We start from the raw sequence: 20,522 nt of genomic DNA, 5'->3' as shown, positions 1-20,522 counted from the left end.
TACCAGTTAATTTTTATTTAAGATACAAGACGCATTTTAAATGACATGTAAAAAGAAGTTTTTCCTAGAATATTTTGCCTGCTAAATGGTCTGATTTTTTTAAATCATGGTCAAATGTACTTAGGAAACATTATATGGATCTCAGTGTTTCACAATGAAATTAGCAAAAGCTTTGAAGAATCTTGAATAGAAAGGATGAAAGACATAAAGAAAGAAAGGGTGAGAGAAAGAAAGAAAAGAAGAAAGGATGGAAGAAGGAGGAAGAAAAAGAAGGAAAGAAAGCAGGATGGACAAAGGAAGGGAAGAAGGAAGAAACTGTTAATACAGTTCAATTCAATATTTCTTAGTTGTTTACCCCAAACGAAGGGTCAGCAAACCATTTTCTGTGACAGGGCCGGATAATAAATATTTTTGGTTTTGCAGGACAAGAGGCAAAATCAAGAGCATTATGTAAGTTTTTATATAACAAGACAGAAAAGAAGTTGCCAGAAAATTCTCCTGAAGTAATTTAAAAAAATTAGATACAATGTTTTATAATACTTATCTACTCTTGAGAAACTTGTATGCAGGTCAGAAAGCAACAGTTAGAACTGGACATAGCACAACAGACCTGTTCCAAATAGGAAAGGAGTAAGTCAAGGCTGTATATAGTCATCCTGCTTATTTAACTTATCTGCAGAGTGCATCATAAGAAACGCTGGACTGGATGAAGCACAAGCTGGAATCAAGATTGCCAGGAGAAATATCAATAACCTCAGATATGCAGATGACACCATCCTTATGGCAGAAAGTGAAGAAGATATAAAGAGCCTCTTGATGAAAGTGAGAGCTGCTGCTGCTGCTGCTGCTGCTAAGTCGCTTCAGTCGTGTCCTACTCTGTGCCATCCCATAGACAGCAGCCCACCAGGCTCCCCCGTCCCTGGGATTCTCCAGGCAAGAACACTGGAGTGGGTTGTCATTTCCTTCTCCAATGCATGAAAGTGAAAAATGAAAGTGAAGTGACTCAGTTGTGTCCGACTCTTAGTGACCCCATGGACTGCAGCCCACCAGGCTCCTCTGTCCATGGGGATTTTCCAGGCAAGAGTACTGGAGTGGGGTGCCATTGCCTTCTCTGAAAGTGAGAGAGGAGAGTGAAAAAGTTGACTTAAAGCTCAACATTCAGAAAACTAAGATCATGGCATCTTTTCCCATCACTTCATGGCAAATAGATGGGGAAACAGTAGAAACATTGGCTGACTTTATTTTGGGGGGGCTCCAAAATCACTGCAGATTGGGAAATAGATGGGTAAACAGTGGAAACAGTGTCAGACTTTATTTTTCTGGGCTCCAAAATCACTGCAGATGGTGACTGCAGCCATGAAATTAAAAGACGCTTACTCCTTGGAAGGAAACTTATGACCAACCTAGATAGCATATTCAAAAGCAGAGACATTGCTTTGCCAACAAAGGTTCGTCTAGTCAAGGCTATGGTTTTTCCTGTGGTCATGTATGGATGTGAGAGTTGGACTGTGAAGAAGGCTGAGTGCCGAAGAATTGATGCTTTTGAACTGTGGTGTTGGAGAAGACTCTTGAGAGTCCCTTGGACTGCAAGGAGATCCAACCAGTGCATTCTGAAGGAGATCAGCCCTGGGATTTCTTTGGAAGGAATGATGCAAAAGCTGAAACTCCAGTACTTTGGCCACTTCATGCAAAGAGTTGATTCATTGGAAAAGACCCTGATGCTGGGAGAGATTGGGGGCAGGAGGAGAAGGGGACGACAGAGGATGAGATGGCTGGATGGCATCACTGACTCGATGGACATGAGTCTGGGTGAACTCTGGGAGATGGTGATGGACAGGGAGGCCTGGCGTGCTGCGATTCATGGGGTCTTAAAGAGTCGGACACGACTGAGCAACTGATTTGATCTGATCTGATCTGTGATTGCAGCCATGAAATTAAAAGATGCTTACTCCTTGGAAGGAAAGTTATGACCAATGTAGATGGCATATTAAAAAGCGGAGACATTACTTTGTCAACAGAACTCAATCTAGTCAAAGCTGTGGTTTTTCCAGTGGTCATGTATGGATGTGAGAGTTGGACTATAAAGAAAGCTGAATGCAGAAGAACTGATGCTTTTGAACTGTGGTGTTGGAGAAGACTCTTTTTTTTTTTTTCCTTGAGAGTCCCTTGGACTGCAAGGAGATCCAACCAGTCCATCCTAAAGGAAATCAGTCCTGAGTGTTCATTGGAAGGACTGATGTTGAATGTTGAAGCTGAAACTCCAATACTTTGGCCACCTCATGCGAAGAGTTGACTCATTTGAAAAGAATCTGATGTTGGGAAAGATTGAAGGCAGGAGAAGGGGACAAGAAAGGGTGAGATGGTTAGATGGCATCAATGACTCAAAGGACATGAGTTTGAGTGAACTCCTGGATTTGGTGATGGACATGGAGGCCTGGTGTGCTGTGGTTCATGGGGTTACAGAGTGGGACATGACTGAGTGACTGAACTAAACTGAACCAATAAGAAGAATGAATCTTTTTTTTATGGGATAACATTTCACTTAATTAGGATTCCAAGTAAGTGTTTCTTGCCATCAAATTAATTACACATGTTGATCTGCAGAAATCATTCTTGGCTCATGAGTCATACAAAAACAGGGGCAGACTAGATTTTGCTCATGCACCATAATACTCTATCCCTCCATAGACCTCATGGTCTTTTGTTGTTGTTGTTGTTCTTCATACAATGGCTATCAGATTGGTATTTTTATGACTAGTGTTTTAGAATATTATTTTTCTGCACTAAAGAGCCAAAGAATGGTAAAGCTGGATGCCATGAACCTCCTATGAAAAGGATTTTTTATAATGGGGTTGAAGAATTATGTTCTAAAGGAACCAAAGGGAGCAATGAGCATCTTGAGGTATGAGATGATAAACAGGGATCATTAGAGAGGGCTTCTGGGTAATAATATCCTCAAAGGAGACCAGGGTTCAGATATAGCAAAGAAGGAGAAGGGACCTGTAGAAAAGGGAAAAAGTAAAGAGAAATTGGTTGTTTTTGGAGTGCTATACTAGTTTACAAATATAGAGTAAAAGAGCATAGACGGTTGAGAGGGTAAAGTGCTGGGAGTATTGACTGGTCTTATAGGGGTGATGACATGGTGGAAGATCAGTTGTTAGTGGCCAAAGCTAAAATCTGGAGTGGTCTGATGCAAACAGGAATAAATGACAGGAGAGATTTCACTGATAAAGTCTGTGTGAGGATCACTTAGCTTGGAGCAAGGAGATTTAATTGCTGCAGTGATGGGTTCTGTGCAAAGCTTGATGGTCTTCTTTGGTAGAATAAAGGATATCACAAGACATCTGTTTGCTTGAACTATGTGATGAAGGATTCTGGACAACAGATTTGCAGCCTATGCAGCCTAAATGAATTGAGGAAATATATTCTTTGTGTATTTCATCAATTCTCATTCTTGTCTTCATCTTTTTTTTTTTTTGCCCTCCTCTTTTTCATCATCCTTCTCCTTCTTATTACTTAAAATTATTTTACTCAGGGATATACTTTGAAAGTTTAAGTGAAGCCGTCATGTCTTTTGACCTTGTCTTATTCCATCCTCCATTTAAACCCAAGAATGTATATGCACTAGAGAACATGACCCTCCCCTCCCCACCTAGAATTATACTATTCATTTGTTTCTGAATCATACTATATCTCTTCAAGACTTATGATATCAAGTTATCTCTGGAGGCTGAATTTAGAGTTTCCTATTAAAGCATCTTGCTATCTGTCTGGGCATCTGATTTTCAATCACTAGTAGTCTTTGTTTTGAATATTCTAACTTTAAAGGAGTATATGTATTAATCTTATAAACACACCCACCACCCACCAAAGGCTAATGTGAAAATGAGTCGATTTTAAGAGGGATCATATTGTTTGTCTACTGTATGAATACCTGTAGAATCAGGAGATCCATATAGGAAAGCTATTTGGAGGTATAGTTGTAAACAAACTGTGGAAAATTCTGAAAGAGATGGGAATACCAGACCACCTGATCTGCCTCTTGAGAAATTTGTATGCAGGTCAGGAAGCAACAGTTAGAACTGGACATAGAACAACAGACTGGTTCCAAATAGGAAAAGGACTTCGTCAAGGCTGTATATAAACATGTCACCATGCTTATTTAACTTATATGCAGAGTATATCATGAGAAATACTGGACCGGAAGAAACACAAGCTGGAATCAAGATTGCCAGGAGAAATATCAATAACCTCAGATATGCAGATGACACCACCCTTATGGCAGAAAGTGAAGAGGAACTAAAAAGCCTCTTGATGAAGGTGAAAATGGAGAGTGAAAAAGTTGGCTTAAAGCTCAACATCAGGAAAATGAAGATCATGGCATCCAGTCACTTCATGGGAAATAGGTGGGGAAAAAGTGGAAACAGTGTCAGACTTTATTTTTCTGGGCTCCAAAATCACTGCAGATGGTGACTGCAGCCATGAATTAAAAGATGCTTACTCCTTGAAAGGAAAGTTATGACCAACCTAGATAGCATATTGAAAAGCAGAGACATTACTTTGCCAACAAAGGTTCGTCTAGTCAAGGCTGTGGTTTTTCCAGTGGTCATGTATGGATGTGAGAGCTGGACTGTAAAGAAGGCTGAGAGCAGAAGAATTGATGCTTTTGAACTGTGGTGTTGGAGAAGACTCTTGAGAGTCCCTTGGACTGCAAGGAGATCCAACCAGTCCATTCTAAAGGAGATCAGCCCTGGGATTTCTTTGGAAGGAATGATGCTAAAGCTGAAACTCCAGTACTTTGGCCACCTCATGTGAAGAGTTGACTCATTGGAAAAGACTCTGATTCTGGGAGGGACTGGGGGCAAGAGGAGAAGGGGACGACAGAGGATGAGATGGCTGGATGGCATCACTGACTCTATGGACATGAGTCTGACTGAACTCCGGGAGTTGGTGATGGACAGGGAGGCCTGGCATGCTGCCATTCATGGGGTTGCAAAGAGTCAGACACAACTGAGCGACTGATCTGATCTGATACTTTAGTTAATAGTATAGTATCATTGATATCATTGAGATCTCATTCCATTTCCTGCTTCTCCAAGAATAGAGGGTAATGATTTAAACTGACTCAAATGATAGAGTCTATGATCATGATTAAAAATTTTCCCAAAAATTTTACCGGTCATTGTATCTCTACAAATGAACCAATATTATCTAGTCAGTTTTTAGGTGAAACTTCTTTTCAGAATGGTCGTTCAAACTAGTAAATGGTAATTGCTAAGAAAGATTGCATTCTTACCTCCTTATGTTTCTCTCACTTCTCTCCAGCTCTCCAATAATTCATTATCTATAGTCTGGCTTCATTCCCCCTCTAACACATCTCATTGTCTTGTCCTTTTCCTCCTTATCTTTCTACCTTTTTTCTATATACTGTGTTTTCAACATCTTATCATTTAAACCCACCTTTTTTCATGCTATTTCCTCTACTTGAATTTTGTTTTCCTTTTCTCTGCCTAGCAAAATCCACCTGAACTTGTAAGTTCAGCCAAAATATCATGCATCATCTGAAGCCTTTTCTGACCTCTGTATTCCTCAATAGGGCTTTTCATAGCTGAGTAGGTAAAGAATCTGCCTGCAGTACAGAAGATTGGGGTTCGATCCCTGGGTTGGGAAGATCCCCTGGAGAAGGAAATGGTGACCCATTCCAGTATTCTTGCCTGGAAAATCTCATGGACAGAGGAGCCGGGTAGGCTTCAGTCCATGGGGTCGCAAAGAGTCAGGCACAACTGAGCCACTAACACTTACTCTCACTTACTATTCCTCAATCAGATTCAAACTGTCTTGTGTCTTTCATTCACATCCTAATAGTAATTTGTGTAACAGTATATCATAGAAATGACATGTATTTTGTTAAATAGTGTTTTTCTTATCTTTCTCATTTTAAACTGTGAGTATATCAGCAACAGGGACTAAGACTCAGTCAACATCATCTCACAGACGTGGTACACAGTAGGAGTGTAGTGAAATTGCAAGGAAATGAGTTACCTGTAAAAACTCATGCCTCCATGTATACCCCATACACATAGCTTGCCATCTTCTTTCATCTTTAAACTTTCTTCATTAAGAAACTTACAAATACTTCATCAAGTAGTAAATAAATATAATTATGTGTGTGTGTGTTAGGTTGCTTCAGTCATGTCTGATTGTGCAACCCTGTGGACTGTAGCCTGCCAGGCTCTTCTGTCCATGGGATTCTTCAAACAAAAATACTAGAGTGGGTTGCCATGCCCTCCAGGGAATCAAGCCTGTGTCTCTTATATCTTCTGCATTGGCACTCAGGAGGCCCCATATATAATTATATGTGTCTTTAGTAAATATGAAATGTACAACATCATCTGACATTCAGTTCAGTTCAGTTCAGTCGCTCAGTCATGTCCGACTCTTTGCGACTCCATGAATCACAGCACGCCAGGCCTCTCTGTCCATCACCAACTCCCGGAGTTCACTCAAACTCATGTCCATCGAGTCGATGATGCCATCCAGCCATCTCATCCTCTGTCGTACCCTTCTCCTCCTGCCCCCAATCCCTCCCAGCATCAGAGTCTTTTCAAATGAGTCAGCTCTTCGCATGAGGTGGCCAAAGTATTGGAGTTTCAGCTTCAGCATCAGTCTTTCCAATGAATACCCAGGACTGATCTCCTTTAGGATAGACTGGTTGGATCTCCTTGCAGTCCAAGAGACTCTCAAGAGTCTTCTCCAACACCACAGTTCAAAAGCATCAATTCTTTGGTTCTCAGCTTTCTTTACAATCCAACTCTCACATCCATACATGACTACTGGAAAAACCATAGCCTTGACTAGACGGATCTTTGTTGGCAAAATAATATCTCTGCTTTTCAATATGCTATCTAGGTTGGTCATAACTTTCCTTCCAAGGAGTAAGCGTCTTTTAATTTCATGGCTGCAATCACCATCTGCAGTGATTTGGGAGCCCCAAAAAATGAAGTCTCGGAGAAGGCAATGGCACCCCACTCCAGTACTTTTGCCTGGAAAATCCCGTGGACGGAGGAGCCTGGTAGGCTGCAGTCCATGGGGTCGCTAGAGTCAGACACGACTGAACGACTTCACTTTCACTTTTCACTTTAATGCATTGGAGAAGGAAATGGCAACCCACTCCAGTGTCCTTGCCTGGAGAATCCCAGGGATGTGGAAGCCTGGTGGGCTGCTGTCTATGGGGTCGCACAGAGTCGGACACGACTGAAGCGACTTAGCAGCAGCAGCAGCAAAAATGAAGTCTGACACTGTTTCCACTGTTTCCCCATCTATTTGCTGTGAAGTGATGGGACCAGATGCCATGGTCTTCATTTTCTGAATGTTGAGCTTTAAGCCAACTTTTTCAGTCTCCTCTTTCACTTTCATCAAGAGGCCTTTTAGTTCCTCTTCACTTTCTGCCATAAGGGTGGTGTCATCTGCATATCTGAGGTTATTGATATTTCTCCCAGCAATCTTGATTCCAGCTTGTGCTTCTTCCATCCCAGTGTTTCTCATGATGTACTCTGCATAGAAGTTAAATAAGCAGGATGACAATATACAGCCTTGATGTACTCCTTTAGCATTTTTTAAAAGTGTTACTTCACAAGAAACTTGATGTTCATTTCAAGGTAGATTTTTCTGTATTTTATGTCAGTGTCTTTTCAAGGAAGAAGAAAATAAAACAAATACAGACCAAAATTGTACTATGTGAAGGCAAATGAATGAAATTTACTAGGGTAGAGATTGCCTTAGAGGTGGATTAGTGCATAAATCCTAAACAGTACAATTTGCTTAGAATTTTAATGTAATAATTTGACTTTTATTCTTTATGAAATGCTCAATAAAAAGAAAACTTTAATTGGACAAAACCACAGTCAAAAGAGTGACACAAAATGTTTGTTTTGTCATTTTATTGGATAGATCCAAGTAGAAGAACTGAAGGGAGGAAAGCAGAGAATAACCTACTGCAAACACTAAACATGCATTACTAAGAATCAGAAATGACTTTATTAAACATCTTCTTACATTGCTTCTTCCACAAAATAAAAAGATATTAGTGTATATTATGTTACAGTTACACATACATCAGAGATAAGGTTTAGTTATACTTCATTGTAGCAGACAGATAACTGAAACAGAAGAAATAATCATTTCTATAGAATTTCACAAGGGGAAACAAAGAAAGAAACAGCAAGGAAGTATTTCAGGTGATTTTTGTTCTGCATTCCAAGTTATGCTTGTGTTTAAATGACCCTCATCCTCCATTGATCATCAGCTCAATTAAATTTAAGTTTTTAGAAACATTATCTAGAATAAAATTAATTCTGGACACAGACATTCATTATGAGGTTGTATTTTATATGGTTATTTTATTGATATTTAGTATTCTGGAAGGATAGAGTAAAAAATGTTTGGATATTCTTGTGTTGGAAAAAGAGCCTATATTTTTCATTTGTGATCAGGGATGCCTTGAAATTGCATGAAGTGGAATAAAGAGTCTAGAGCTGTGGGTAAAATGTGCATGGGAGATAGCCAAGGCTGGTTCCACCTTCTGCATTTTTCAATTTGTTTTCTTATCAACATGCCCATAAACTGGAAAGCATTAGGCACAGACACATTGATAAGCATATGAGAATTACTCCCACTCTTCCTCAAACCTCTGTCATGGAATCTCTTTTGAAATTTTGGATTCTCCATTTGAAATACAAGGAGTTACAATAGAAAAGTAAAATCAAATTGATTTAATATCAGTGAATAAAGTGTATATACAGCCTGCTTTTTTGTGAATCCTGGGATGGATGAGAACTGGAAATAAAGAGGGGTTAATTCAGCATGCTCTCAGCATAACCGACAGTGAAGGGCTTTCTTACCCATGAGGGCTTAACTGTTAAGCTGTCATGTGTTACCTGGAAATTAGGATTCCTGGAAGAAAGCAATAGATGTGGACTCACATTCATTTCAACCCAAAATGAATTCATTAAATAGGTTTCTGAAAGCTCTCAGAATCAATGAAAAAGCTGGAATTCCAGGAAGGAGAAATGAACAGAAGCCATGAGTGGTCAGTCATTGTTGAATATAGGATTTTTTTAGGAAAATTTGTTTGCAATGCCACAGGAAAATATGATTATGATCCTGCAACTGGCAGCTACATCAGTTGTACAAAGAACCTACCAGGATTTAATCTCATGTCTCTCTAATAGAAATCCCACTTTCTACACTTTTCCTTTTATTTTTATTTTCCATTGACAGAGGAGCCTGATAGGCTACAGTCCATGAGGTTGCAAAGAGTCAGACACGAATGAGCGACTTCACTTTCACTTTCAAGTTCTACTACCATGACACATATTCGGCAGTAGCGTTTCTCACTAAATTCATATCTTCATACATTTGGTTTTACTTTTCTTTACTGGCCACATCTACAATAATTTGTGTATGCTTGTATAGGAGTGGAACATTATATCATAAGATCTTGCTTTTTGTCCTCAAAACTTAGCACAGTGTCTAGCATATAAACAATTCCAGATACATATTTGATATATAATGAAGGACTAGAAAAAGGGTAATATGACAAGAAGATGGAATGGTGAAAGAACAATAAAAAATAAACTAGAGTAGAGGAAGAAATGAATCCACAATGACTAGATAATACAATTCTTTATCATTCTGATGCATATAAATCAGCACATTAAGAATTTTTTAAAATATTGTAATAATGTTGACTGTCTTCAATGGATCCCAGTTTATTAAGTATTTTTAATTGATTTTTCAGCAATTTCCAAAAAAATCAATTTATCATACAGTCTTCTCTTACTTTAAATGAGTTTTAGGGACTGATGCAGCCAAGAGATAGTCTTTTGTTACATATCATTGATGGAGTTGGTTTTCAGTGACAGTTTGCTAACTTTATCTGGTATCCATTTTTCTCCTAAAAAAAAAAAAAAAAACATGAATAAAAGTGCTTTGGAACTGAGGAGTGACTTGCCTAATTATGAATCTAAGACAAAGGGATATATTTCACTTCTTTGAGAATGTGTAATGTTCTATAAAAGTTTTAAGAAATAAGAACTCTTTGAAAGGGCTTCCTCATGTGAATAATTGCAAATGTCAAGGGATGAGAGTTCTCTGATAGTGATTCTATCTCTAGAATGTCAGGTACTGGTGCAAAAGTGACATGAATGATTTGAGTGAGTTATTCTATCCCAGAGATGCTTCTGCAGAGAAACGAAAGCAGTATTCTATAAACGACAGACAGATTTATTCAAAGCCAAAATGTCAGAGGTAATCAAACTTTAACTTGTGCTCATAGCTTTACTTTGCATTACATAAATGGGCACTCAGAATTTACTACATACTGGCAAATAAAAGAAACAATTTTTATAAAGTTGAATGATACACTGTGGCTTTCAGTAAAATATTGATCATTTTTATGGTAGCATTTTCAATGAATAATGATTACTAATAAAAATTCTGCATTTTTTTTCTTTTTCTTTGTTTAAGAAAATATGCAGCAAACATGCAGACTTGATCCGTGTGAACAATCCCATTTTCACAGCGCCCAGAGTAAAAACAGACATCATTCATATATCAGAAATCAAATTTTGCTCTTTGCTAGTGTTACCAAACCAAATGTGTTTGCTGACCCACCACACAGCAAAGCCAATCTACTGACACTGAATTGTTGGGAAGGAAAGTATAGCATTTATTTATAGGATGCCAAGCAAATAGAATTGGCTGCTAATCCTCAAAAGACCAGAACTCCCTGATAGTTTTCAGGGAACAGTTTTTGAAGGCAATATTTGGGGTGAGGGTGTTGTTGCAGCTTGTGGACTTTCTTCTGATTGGTTGTGTAAAGGTAACAGGGTGATCTTTCAAGAATCAGAATCATCAACTTTCTGGTTCCAAACATTCTGGGTTTTATGTGCTTGTGGTCAGCATATGGTCACCACCTTCCACCTGGGTAGGGTTCTTAACTTCTGTTCAGCGCAGTTCAGTTACTCAGTCATGTCCAACTCTTTGAGACCCCATGGACTGCAGCAAACCAGGCTTCCCTATCCATCACCAACTCTCAGAACTTGCTCAAATTCATGTCCTTCGAGTCGGTGATACCATCTAATCATCCATCTCATCCTCTGTTGTCCCCTTTTCCTCCTGCCTTCAGTCTTTCCCAGCATCAGGTTCTCTTCCAGTGAGTCAGTTTTTTGCATCAGGTGGCCAAAGTATTGGAATTTCAGCTTCAGCATCAGTCCTTCCAATGAATATTCAGGACTGATTTCCTTTAGGATGGACAGGTTTGATTTCCTGCAGTCCAAGGGATTCCTAAGAGTCTTCCCCAACACCACAGTTCAAAAGCATCAATTCTTTGCACTTAGATTTCTTTATAGTCCAACTCTCACACCAATACATGATTACTGGAAAAATCATAGCTTTGACTAGATGGACCTTTGTTGGCAAAGTAATGTCTCTGTTTTTAAATATGCTGTCTACATTGGTCATAGTTTTTCTTCCAAGGACCAAGTGTCTTTTAATTTCATGGCTGCAGTCACTATCTGCAGTGATTTTGGAGCCCCCAAAAATAAAGTTGGATACTATTTCCACTGTTTCCCCATCTATTTGCCATGAAGTGATGGGACCAGATGCCATGATCTTAGTTTTCTGAATGTTGAGTTTTAAGCCAACTTTTTCACTCTCCTCTTTCACTTTCATCAAAAGGCTCTTTAGTTCTTCCTTACTTTCTGCCATAAGGGTAGTGTAACCTGCGTATATGAGGTTATTGATATTTCTCCCAGTAATCTTGATTCTAGCTAGTGCTTCCTCCAGCCCAGCCTTTCGCATGATATATGCTACATATAAGTTAAATAAGGATGGTGACAATATATAGCCTTGACATACTCCTTTCCTGTTTTGGAACCAGTCTGTTGTTCTATGTCCAGGTTGCTTCTTGACCTGCATACAGATTTCTCAGGAGACAGGTCAGGTGGCCTGGTATTCCCATCTCTTGAAGAATTTTCCAGTTTCTTGTTATCCACACAGTCAAAGACTTTGATGTAGTCAATAAAGCAGAAGTAGATTTTTTTCTGGAACTCTCTTGCTTTTTTGATGATTCAACGGATGTTGGCAATTTGATTTATGGTACCTCTGCCTTTTGTAAATCTAACTTCTTTGGTATAGCTCAAAGATATGTATGGTTCAAGCTGTCTAACTGATAAAAAGTGATATGTACATAATTATGTGATTTAGTAGTGTCTCTATGACAAAAGTTTTTTATTTTTTGAAAAATGATAACATCTGTCTCTAATAGTGACTTCATATCACTCAAAATATTTTTGTGTCATTTAATTCCAAAATAGTATTACATTAAATTCACTTTAATATCACATATTTAATTTACTCCAATATAAATTATTTAAGAAACTGATAAACTTGCATGTTTAAAAATTAAATCTATTCTTGACCAAGCAAAAAGCAAAGATTCCACACAAGTTTTGGAGCTACTATTGGACCAGGAAGTATAATCAATTTTGAGAATGGTTAATAGGCCAGGAGCCAAAAGGAGCCAAGGATATGGTTTGGTGAATGTTCACATTCTCTTGCTGCTGCTGCTGCTAAGTCGCTTCAGTCGTGTCCAACTCTGTGGGACCCCATAGACGGCAGCCCACCAGGCTCCCCCGTCCCTGGGATTCTCCAGTGCAAGAACACTGGAGCGGGTTGCCATTTCCTTCTCCAATGCATGAAAGTGAAAAGTGAAAGTGAAGTTGCTCAGTCATGTCCGACTCTTCGAGACCCCATGGACTGCAACCCACCAGGCTCCTCCGTCCATGGGATTTTCCAGGCAAGAGTACTGGAATGGGTTGCCATTTCCTTCTCCACATTCTCTTAGGTCAGGGCAAAAGATAAGAATTGCCTATAATTTGAAGGGTATGAAACTAGTGTTAAAAGATTCAAGAGTTGACTCTGGAAAATGAAACATAACAGGATGCAAGTGAGACATACTAAATATTGGCACTAGAATTTGCCAACATCTTAGACATAAGCAGGAAGTTATCTGTTGACAATTTGTCATATGATGTCATTTGTCATCCATTTGACAGTTATCATCCCTATTAAGCAGAATATTTGAATTATAATCTACCATTTCCCCTTTACAGTCTCTCATTTCCCCTTTACATTCTTTCATTGCCAAAAATTATTTTCCTAAGTAGGGCTTCCAGGGTAATTCAGCTGGTAAAGAATTTGCCTGCCATGCAGGAGACCCTGTTTCGATTCCTATGTTGGGAAGATCCCCTGGAGGAGGGCATGGCAACCCACTCCAGCATTCTTGCCTAGAGAATCCTCATGGACAGAGAAGCCTGGAAGGGTACAGTCCATGGGGTTGCAAAGAGTCAAGACTATTGAGCAACTAAACACAGCACAGCATTTTCCTGAGTAACCTCCTAATCACTCAACTGTTTATAAACAACTTAATGCTGTCAATTACCAAAAAAGGAGAGTTTAAACTTTGGTCTAGTATTCAAGTTATTCTATGATTTGGCACTGTCTTAACTTTTAGAGCAACCACAGGTGTATAGAAATATATTTGAATCTTACAGAACTGTTCTCCTTAACATTTCCATAGTTGTCCAGTTTTGGCTTTAGCTCATTCTGTTCCCTCAGCCTGGAGTTTCTTCCTCTCCACTTTCCCAATCCTATGGAATCACTGTTTGCCCTTAATGACACAATTTAAACTCAGTAATCTTTAAAAGTCTGTATGAACCAATTCCCCCACACTGACTCCTGATGCTCATGGCTAAGCCCTATAATATGTGTTTTTCCTCCTTTGGGTTTTAGAAGTTTGCCTACCTGTCTCTCACATAAATTTGTAATCTCCTTGGAGACAAGGACTACACATTATTTTTTTTTTTTTATAACTCAGGCATACTTACCTAGAGTTCTTTCTAACAACAAATTACAAATTGGCTTTTAAGAGCTTGAGTAATTTATTTTACTTATATGGAACATATATATGTGTTCTCTAGGATATTTTATTAATTCCAACATTTTTCCCAGAAAGCAAGCAACAGTAGAAGGCTACCCCCATCATATCCCAACTTGGTTATAATTATAAATTCTCTTAAACCAGTACAACACATGGGAATTTTTTGAATGATCTAGTTTTCTCATTTAAAATTATCATAAAAATAATTAAAATCAGTGAAGGTGGGATAGCTTTTCAGTAATATTTCAGCTAAAATAGGTGTAACATTCAGTTATATTTCTGTTTTATTCTGATGTTCTTTTTCAATTAAATTGACTGAAAGTTTGTAACAGTCGGCTCTTACAAGTTTGTAGTAGGCATTGTCTTGGATTAAATCAGCCACAGTAGGGTAATTTACATCGCAGTTGTTCTCAAACTCAAAATCTTAATGACTTTTAACTTTAAATGAACTTTAGGTGTTCATTTCTTGCCATATGTCCATCACAATGTGGCTGGGAAGGGGAAGGAATTTATTCCATACTTCTTTATCCAGAAATCCTAGCATCTGGGGCAGCCATCACTGAAGCATTACTGGGGTTGTGGCAGTGGGGAAGAGAAGGTAGAAAATTGAAAATCAGCTCTTAAAGACTCCTGCACTACAATGACACATATTGTGTTTAATCACTTGGTGATGAGTAATATCAATTAATGTTTTGATTAGAATAATTTCTTGGGTCATTTATTGCATACTTCTCATTTTGTCATGATTCCACACCTAACATTTCAACTGTATTCCTGTTGCTTTTGTGGTGACTTTACCAATTTTGAATTATTTTGTAAATGTATTAAGACCATAGATTTTGAAGAACTGGACAATTGGCTTGCTCTATTAACTGAAAAGTTAACTGGTCAAATAGACATCACTGACTCAACGGACGTAAGTCTGAGCAAACTCTTGGAGATGGTGAAGGGCAGGGAATCCTGGCATGCTGCAGTCCATGGGGTCACAGAGTCAGACACAACTGAGCGACTGAACAACAGCTATTTAGGGGGCTTATTGAAAGAATTGATCAAAGGCATAAAAAATATGATAATTTAATCAATAGTATTAGGATAAATGACATTAGTATTTGTCATATTTTCAATGTGGTTTAAATCTAGTCACAGCCCTTGATTATTGTCATTTGGATCCAGTTTAGTTTCATCAGTGGGCCCAAGTAGTACCTGGGAGTATTTACAGCTCTTATATTGCTAAGATAGTGATGAGAGTTTGTGATTGTTATTTGAAACTAATATAATTCAAGGAAAACACTTTGGTAATTTTAAAAGGTTTAGAATATTATTAAAGTACATTTTTATAAAGCCAGCCACTAATTTTTCTCCACAGATAAAAGATATTAGGGACATCCCTTGGTATTGCAGCTTCTAGCAAATGGTATTAAAATTCTAATTCCATATTGCTTGTTCTTTTACATTGAAGCAGATGTCAATTTTATATGGATTTTGAATATCATCCAATCTGTTCTTCAAATATAAATGTAATTACTGGTCAATGGTTTTGGATAATTTATACATCTGCTGAAATCATGGAGTTTTTATTAATTATTTTGACTTAGAGTTTGTTGTCTTCAAAAAGCTGAGAATTTGGAGCAATATTATGTTGGGTTAAATCACCCTTACTTTTGACAATAGTCACATGTGCTTATATAGTCTGGGTGTGGATAATGTGAATTTCTATTTACTTACAAGTACTGATAGAAGATTCTGGTACAAAAAGAGGATTCCCTCCACCTAAAAATGATTTTGTGTGTCTATGTCATATACTGTTTGTGAAAGGCAAAGGAGGTAGTATGTGTTTATGTAAAGGTTAACCTTTAGATGACTATAATAAAGTTAATGTTATTTCTCAGTAATGAGATGTTGCTAAAGTCATAAAAAACAACTTCCATCCAGTTTTAAGTTACCTGAGATATAGTTCTCAAACTTTTGCCAAAGTGTGACCCATATGCCTTAATAATAAGCTTATTTCTTATATTCTTATCACTTAAAACTTTCTAAATGAAGTGAAAGCAGTGGATATCACTCTTTTGCTCTCCTCCTAATAGTACTAACACTAATGCTATAACTATTCGTAATACGTAGTCAACATAATATAATTATCCTAACAGTCAAAATTTGTGTTAATTTATTCATCAGCTGAAGCATAGCCCTAAAGGTTTTAATTTGATTTAGAATCTGCAATGCCTGCAAAAGTGTAAGATGTTGAACCAAATTATCTTGGATAAAGTCAGCCTTGCTTCTAGTAATGGCTACATGTGTTATATGTTCTACATTCATCTCGTTTCTTCTTCATATCAACTCTCTAAAGTAGGTGTGAGACACCCACATCTTATAAAAGAGAGGATTGAAATTTGAAAGCTTAAGCAAATTATTAAACTTATCTGGATTTTAAATTTAGGCTGCCTGATTATAAAACACATGTTTAAACATCTATTCCTTCCATCCTCCTCCCCACCCCCAATGGCAACAATTCTTATTCTTATCTTGGCATACTCACCTGTAGTATAAACAACAGGTAGTGGTGGATTTAGTCTGAGCCACCAGGGAAACCCTAACTAAATACACTTACTGTTAAATGCTTGCTCACCGGAATCAAAGTAGAATATCAATAAAATATTCTGGTTATTAAGATTGCCTTCATCATTGTGCACATCAAGTATTAAAATCTAGGATCTCTAGACAATTATTTCAGATGTTCTTTTGTTTGCCCTATCTACAATCGTAATGATCCTACAGCATGCTGGAACACACAGAGACTAGGCCGTCTTTCACCTTCTTAGAAGAATGTCAATCTAAATAGCAGTTGACCTTTCCCTGAACAATATTCTACTCCCCCAAACATGTGGATGAAACATAGTTCTGTGATAGTTATATCATCACATAGGCCAACAGTTTGAAATGTTTTGCACTAAAAATATTTTAAACTGAATTATAGGTAATTTTATCCTGAATTATCTCTAGTAAAGACATACATTTAAGTGTGGATAGATATTGTTAAATTTCCACTGATGTTCCTTTGTTGGGATTGCTGTTGTTGTTAATGATGATGTTGATATTATTGAAAGACTTTCAATGTTTTGGAAGAATCTGTAATGTTTTCATATTAAAATTCCTTCCTGAATCCTCAAGCACAAGGTTATTATTACTGCTGCCCTATTTAAGAAGGAATTACCAGGGAAGTTTGGAGCATAAGGAGATGTGTTCCACTTTACAATTTGAAGGAATCTTGTCATTGTTTCTTTTCATCAATAGATCTGTGAGTTGAACTGGATAGAATGAGAGAGATTTTCTAAATATTATTTCATTTATCATGATTAAATAAATCACCAATTTATTTTTTTTTTGATAAAAGACCCCAACTTGTAGTTTTTCTTGAAGTTTGCTGTTACCAAAATTGTATCTAGTATGGTTATCCATCTCTTGAAAAAGTGAAAGTCACTCAGTCATATCCGACTCTTTGCGAACCCATGTAGCCTACCAGGCTCCTCTCTCCCTGGAATTCTCCAGGCAAGAGTACTGGAGTGGGTGGCCATTTCCTTCTCCAGGGTTAATCTCTTAAGTATGCAAAATAGTAGCTTCCCTAGTAGCTCAGTTGGTAAACAATCTGCCTGCAATGCAGGAGACCCAGCTTCCATCCCTGGGTAGGGAAGATCCTTGGAGAAGGAAATGAAAACCCACTCCAGTACTCTTGGACAGAGGAGCCTCACGGGTTACAGTCCTTGAGATCACAAAGAATCTGACACTACTGTGTGATTAGTGTATATACATATTAGTGTATGCAAAATATTACCTCAAACCTAAATCAACTTTGTACTATGAGAAAAAGATTATTAAGTAGATGAAACATTGTTGTTGAAAATGTGGATTTAGAAGCTTCAATACCTAGTACCATGTAATTTCTAAATCATAACTGGGTATTGATATGATAGGGAAAGAAACAGCCATTAATAACTGAAAGCAATGAAAAATATGCATTAAATAAAAACAAATTAAAAGGAAATAAGTAATGAAATACTTAGTTATTCAGCTAATATTCTGCAATATGAAAGTGTAAAAAAATGTTTCCTAATATTTTTGGTTTATTTGCATGTTTCCTGATACAGATTTACATTTTTGAAAATAATATCTACTATCAGCCTGATATAAAGAGTAGTTCATTGCGACTGACATCTTCTGGAAAAGAAGGAATTATTTTTAATGGAATTGCTGACTGGTTATATGAAGGTGAGTTGAATAGATTTAGCTTCAAAATCATACAAATGACATATTTTTATATAATCTATAAGAAAAATCTGTTCATTCTGGAGCAATACTTAGAACACTATTTCTTCTCCTCATTTCCTTTCAAAATTGCCTTCATGCTTTCATATCTTTGTATTGCTCATATTTTGACTGGTTATGATTTACATGATTCCATGTTTGAGACATACATATATATTTATATATATTAATACACATACATATTGTTCAGGTTAAATAGATCTTATGCATGGTATTATTGAGGCATAAAATTTGAGAAAAAGGAAGTCACCAAGAACCAAGAGGCAGTAACCTTAAAAATAATCTGGGATTTCAATTATTTTTCCGCTATTAAATGGGGAAACTTATACAGCTTTTCAAGCAATGAAGTGCCAAGATTAGATCTTCCTCATAAATAGATCATTTTAGCTACCGTGTAAGGCGGAATTGAATAGCAAAAAGAACCATTGAACAACCAGAAGTCTTTTCCTATGTTCTATCAAAAGAGAATGAGCAATAGGACTAGGGTTAAAGCAGTAAAAAGGAAAGAAGATTCTAAAATTGATGAGGCGGTCAAATAGGTAGATCTTAATGTTTAAAAGGATGCAATGAGTTGAAGAAGTCAGGAATGATTCTTCGACTTCTGGTTGGATCACTAGTAAATATGGTGGTAGCAGACACAGTGAGCAGACATTCAGAAGGAACACTGACTCAGCAGAAGAGGAATAATTTAGTGGGAACACTGGTGCTTCACAGTGTGCTGGTATGCTCACTGGGTGACAAAGTAGGATCCTTTACACAGAAGAAATTTTGAATTAACTGGGAGTAAACTTAATGTACAGTGTACTGAATTGACCATTGATCAAGATGATTCAGGCCTCTGTCTTTTAGGGAAAGCTTCATGAAGTTTATGGAATTACATATTTGAGGAAATTGTAAGGAGATAAATCAAAGACCATTATTTGAGAAATAGAGCTACTTTCTTAATTAGAGAATAGAAACCTATATATTGGGGCTGAAACTGAAAAATGTGTTGGGTAAAGGCAGGACCAATGGGTAACAAAAACTTTCAAGACTACACAGTAGGTCGGACACTTTCCAAAAAACAGGAAAATGGGAAAATTATGGTTTTTGCTATTCAAATTAAAGTTACACCTTTGGTCATATATTCTACATATACTAGGAAATTTCAGATATGCTGTGTGAGTTAATTCTTACAATCCTAGTGTATTATTTACTGAAGAAACCAAGACTCAAGGAGGATAGGTTTCTTGGGCATGACCTCAGCTTCATGAGGGCAGAGCTGGGGCTTGAATGTGTGTCTTCAAAGCCAGTTCTTCATCCTGGGCTACTCTTTCTGTTACAGTGGAAGGCCTTTCAGTGTTCTCCAAAGGATGATATGCATTATGGACACAAGGTGTTAGATTTCTCTGGTCTGTTTCATCAACCAGACTCTGAACCCTACTGTCCATGGACTTACCTCAACTCTTGCTTCATTTCCAAGAGAAGGGACCCTACCAAGGGAATCTGTATTAAGGTCTGGCAGAGGGATCTAGGCAATTCAGATGTCATTGAGTTTTCCCTCAACATTTTGCCTGCCATCCTCAATCTATGCTTCAAGAGTCCCACATGGACCTTAATAATATAATAATAATAATATAATATAACTTACTATTACTCAGTCAGACACGACTGAGCAATTGAACTAAACTATTATTTTAGTTGTCCAATGTGCCATCAGCTCCCAGAATCCAGACCCTCTCTTTTCCCTTCAGTATGCTTGTGAAAATATAGTACTTTCTGTTAGGAATGCATGTGATCTTTAATGGGAGCTTCCCAGGTGACTCAGTGGTAAAGAATCTGCCTGCAGTGCAGAAGACACTGGTTTGATCCCTGGGTTGAGAAGATCTCCTGGAGGAGGAAATTGCAACCCACTCTAGTATTCTTGCCTGGAGAATCCCATGGACAGAGGAGCCTGGTGGGCTACAGTCCATGGGGTTGCAAACAGTCAGACACAACTGGCAACTGAGCATGCATGATTTTTAATAGTATGTGTGTCTTACTCTAGTGTGGAAATTTCTTTTTTATTACTTTCCAGAAAGCAACTACAATATGAATTAGTGTGTGGGGGGGAAACCCAGGAAGTAACATGTACCATTTCCACTTACTTTTTTTTTTTTTAATCGAAATGTACCTTCTATAATTACAGGAAAAAAAAGTTTGGAAGAATCACATTAAAGAT

The 20,522-nt window shown here is 37.6% G+C and overlaps 1 protein-coding gene across 4 annotated transcripts in view; it reads left to right on the top strand.

Annotated features, from left to right (window-relative positions):
• DPP10 (dipeptidyl peptidase like 10) overlaps window positions 1–20,522 on the top strand; it is an 805,225-nt gene that overhangs the window by 649,747 nt on the left and 134,956 nt on the right. For all 4 annotated transcript variants that reach the window (XM_086367433.1, XM_086367444.1, XM_086367459.1 and 1 more), the window contains one exon: window positions 18,145–18,265. In XM_086367433.1, the coding sequence (XP_086223559.1) occupies window positions 18,145–18,265 (121 nt within the window). The remainder of the gene's footprint in view (window positions 1–18,144; window positions 18,266–20,522) is intronic.

Source organism: Bos grunniens, chromosome 2 (genome assembly GCF_055505025.1).
Source record: "Bos grunniens cultivar Pamir isolate PY7600 chromosome 2, Bosgru_T2T1.0, whole genome shotgun sequence".
NCBI classification, from domain to species: domain Eukaryota; kingdom Metazoa; phylum Chordata; class Mammalia; order Artiodactyla; family Bovidae; genus Bos; species Bos grunniens.
This window is presented reverse-complemented; position numbering and strand designations above follow the sequence as displayed.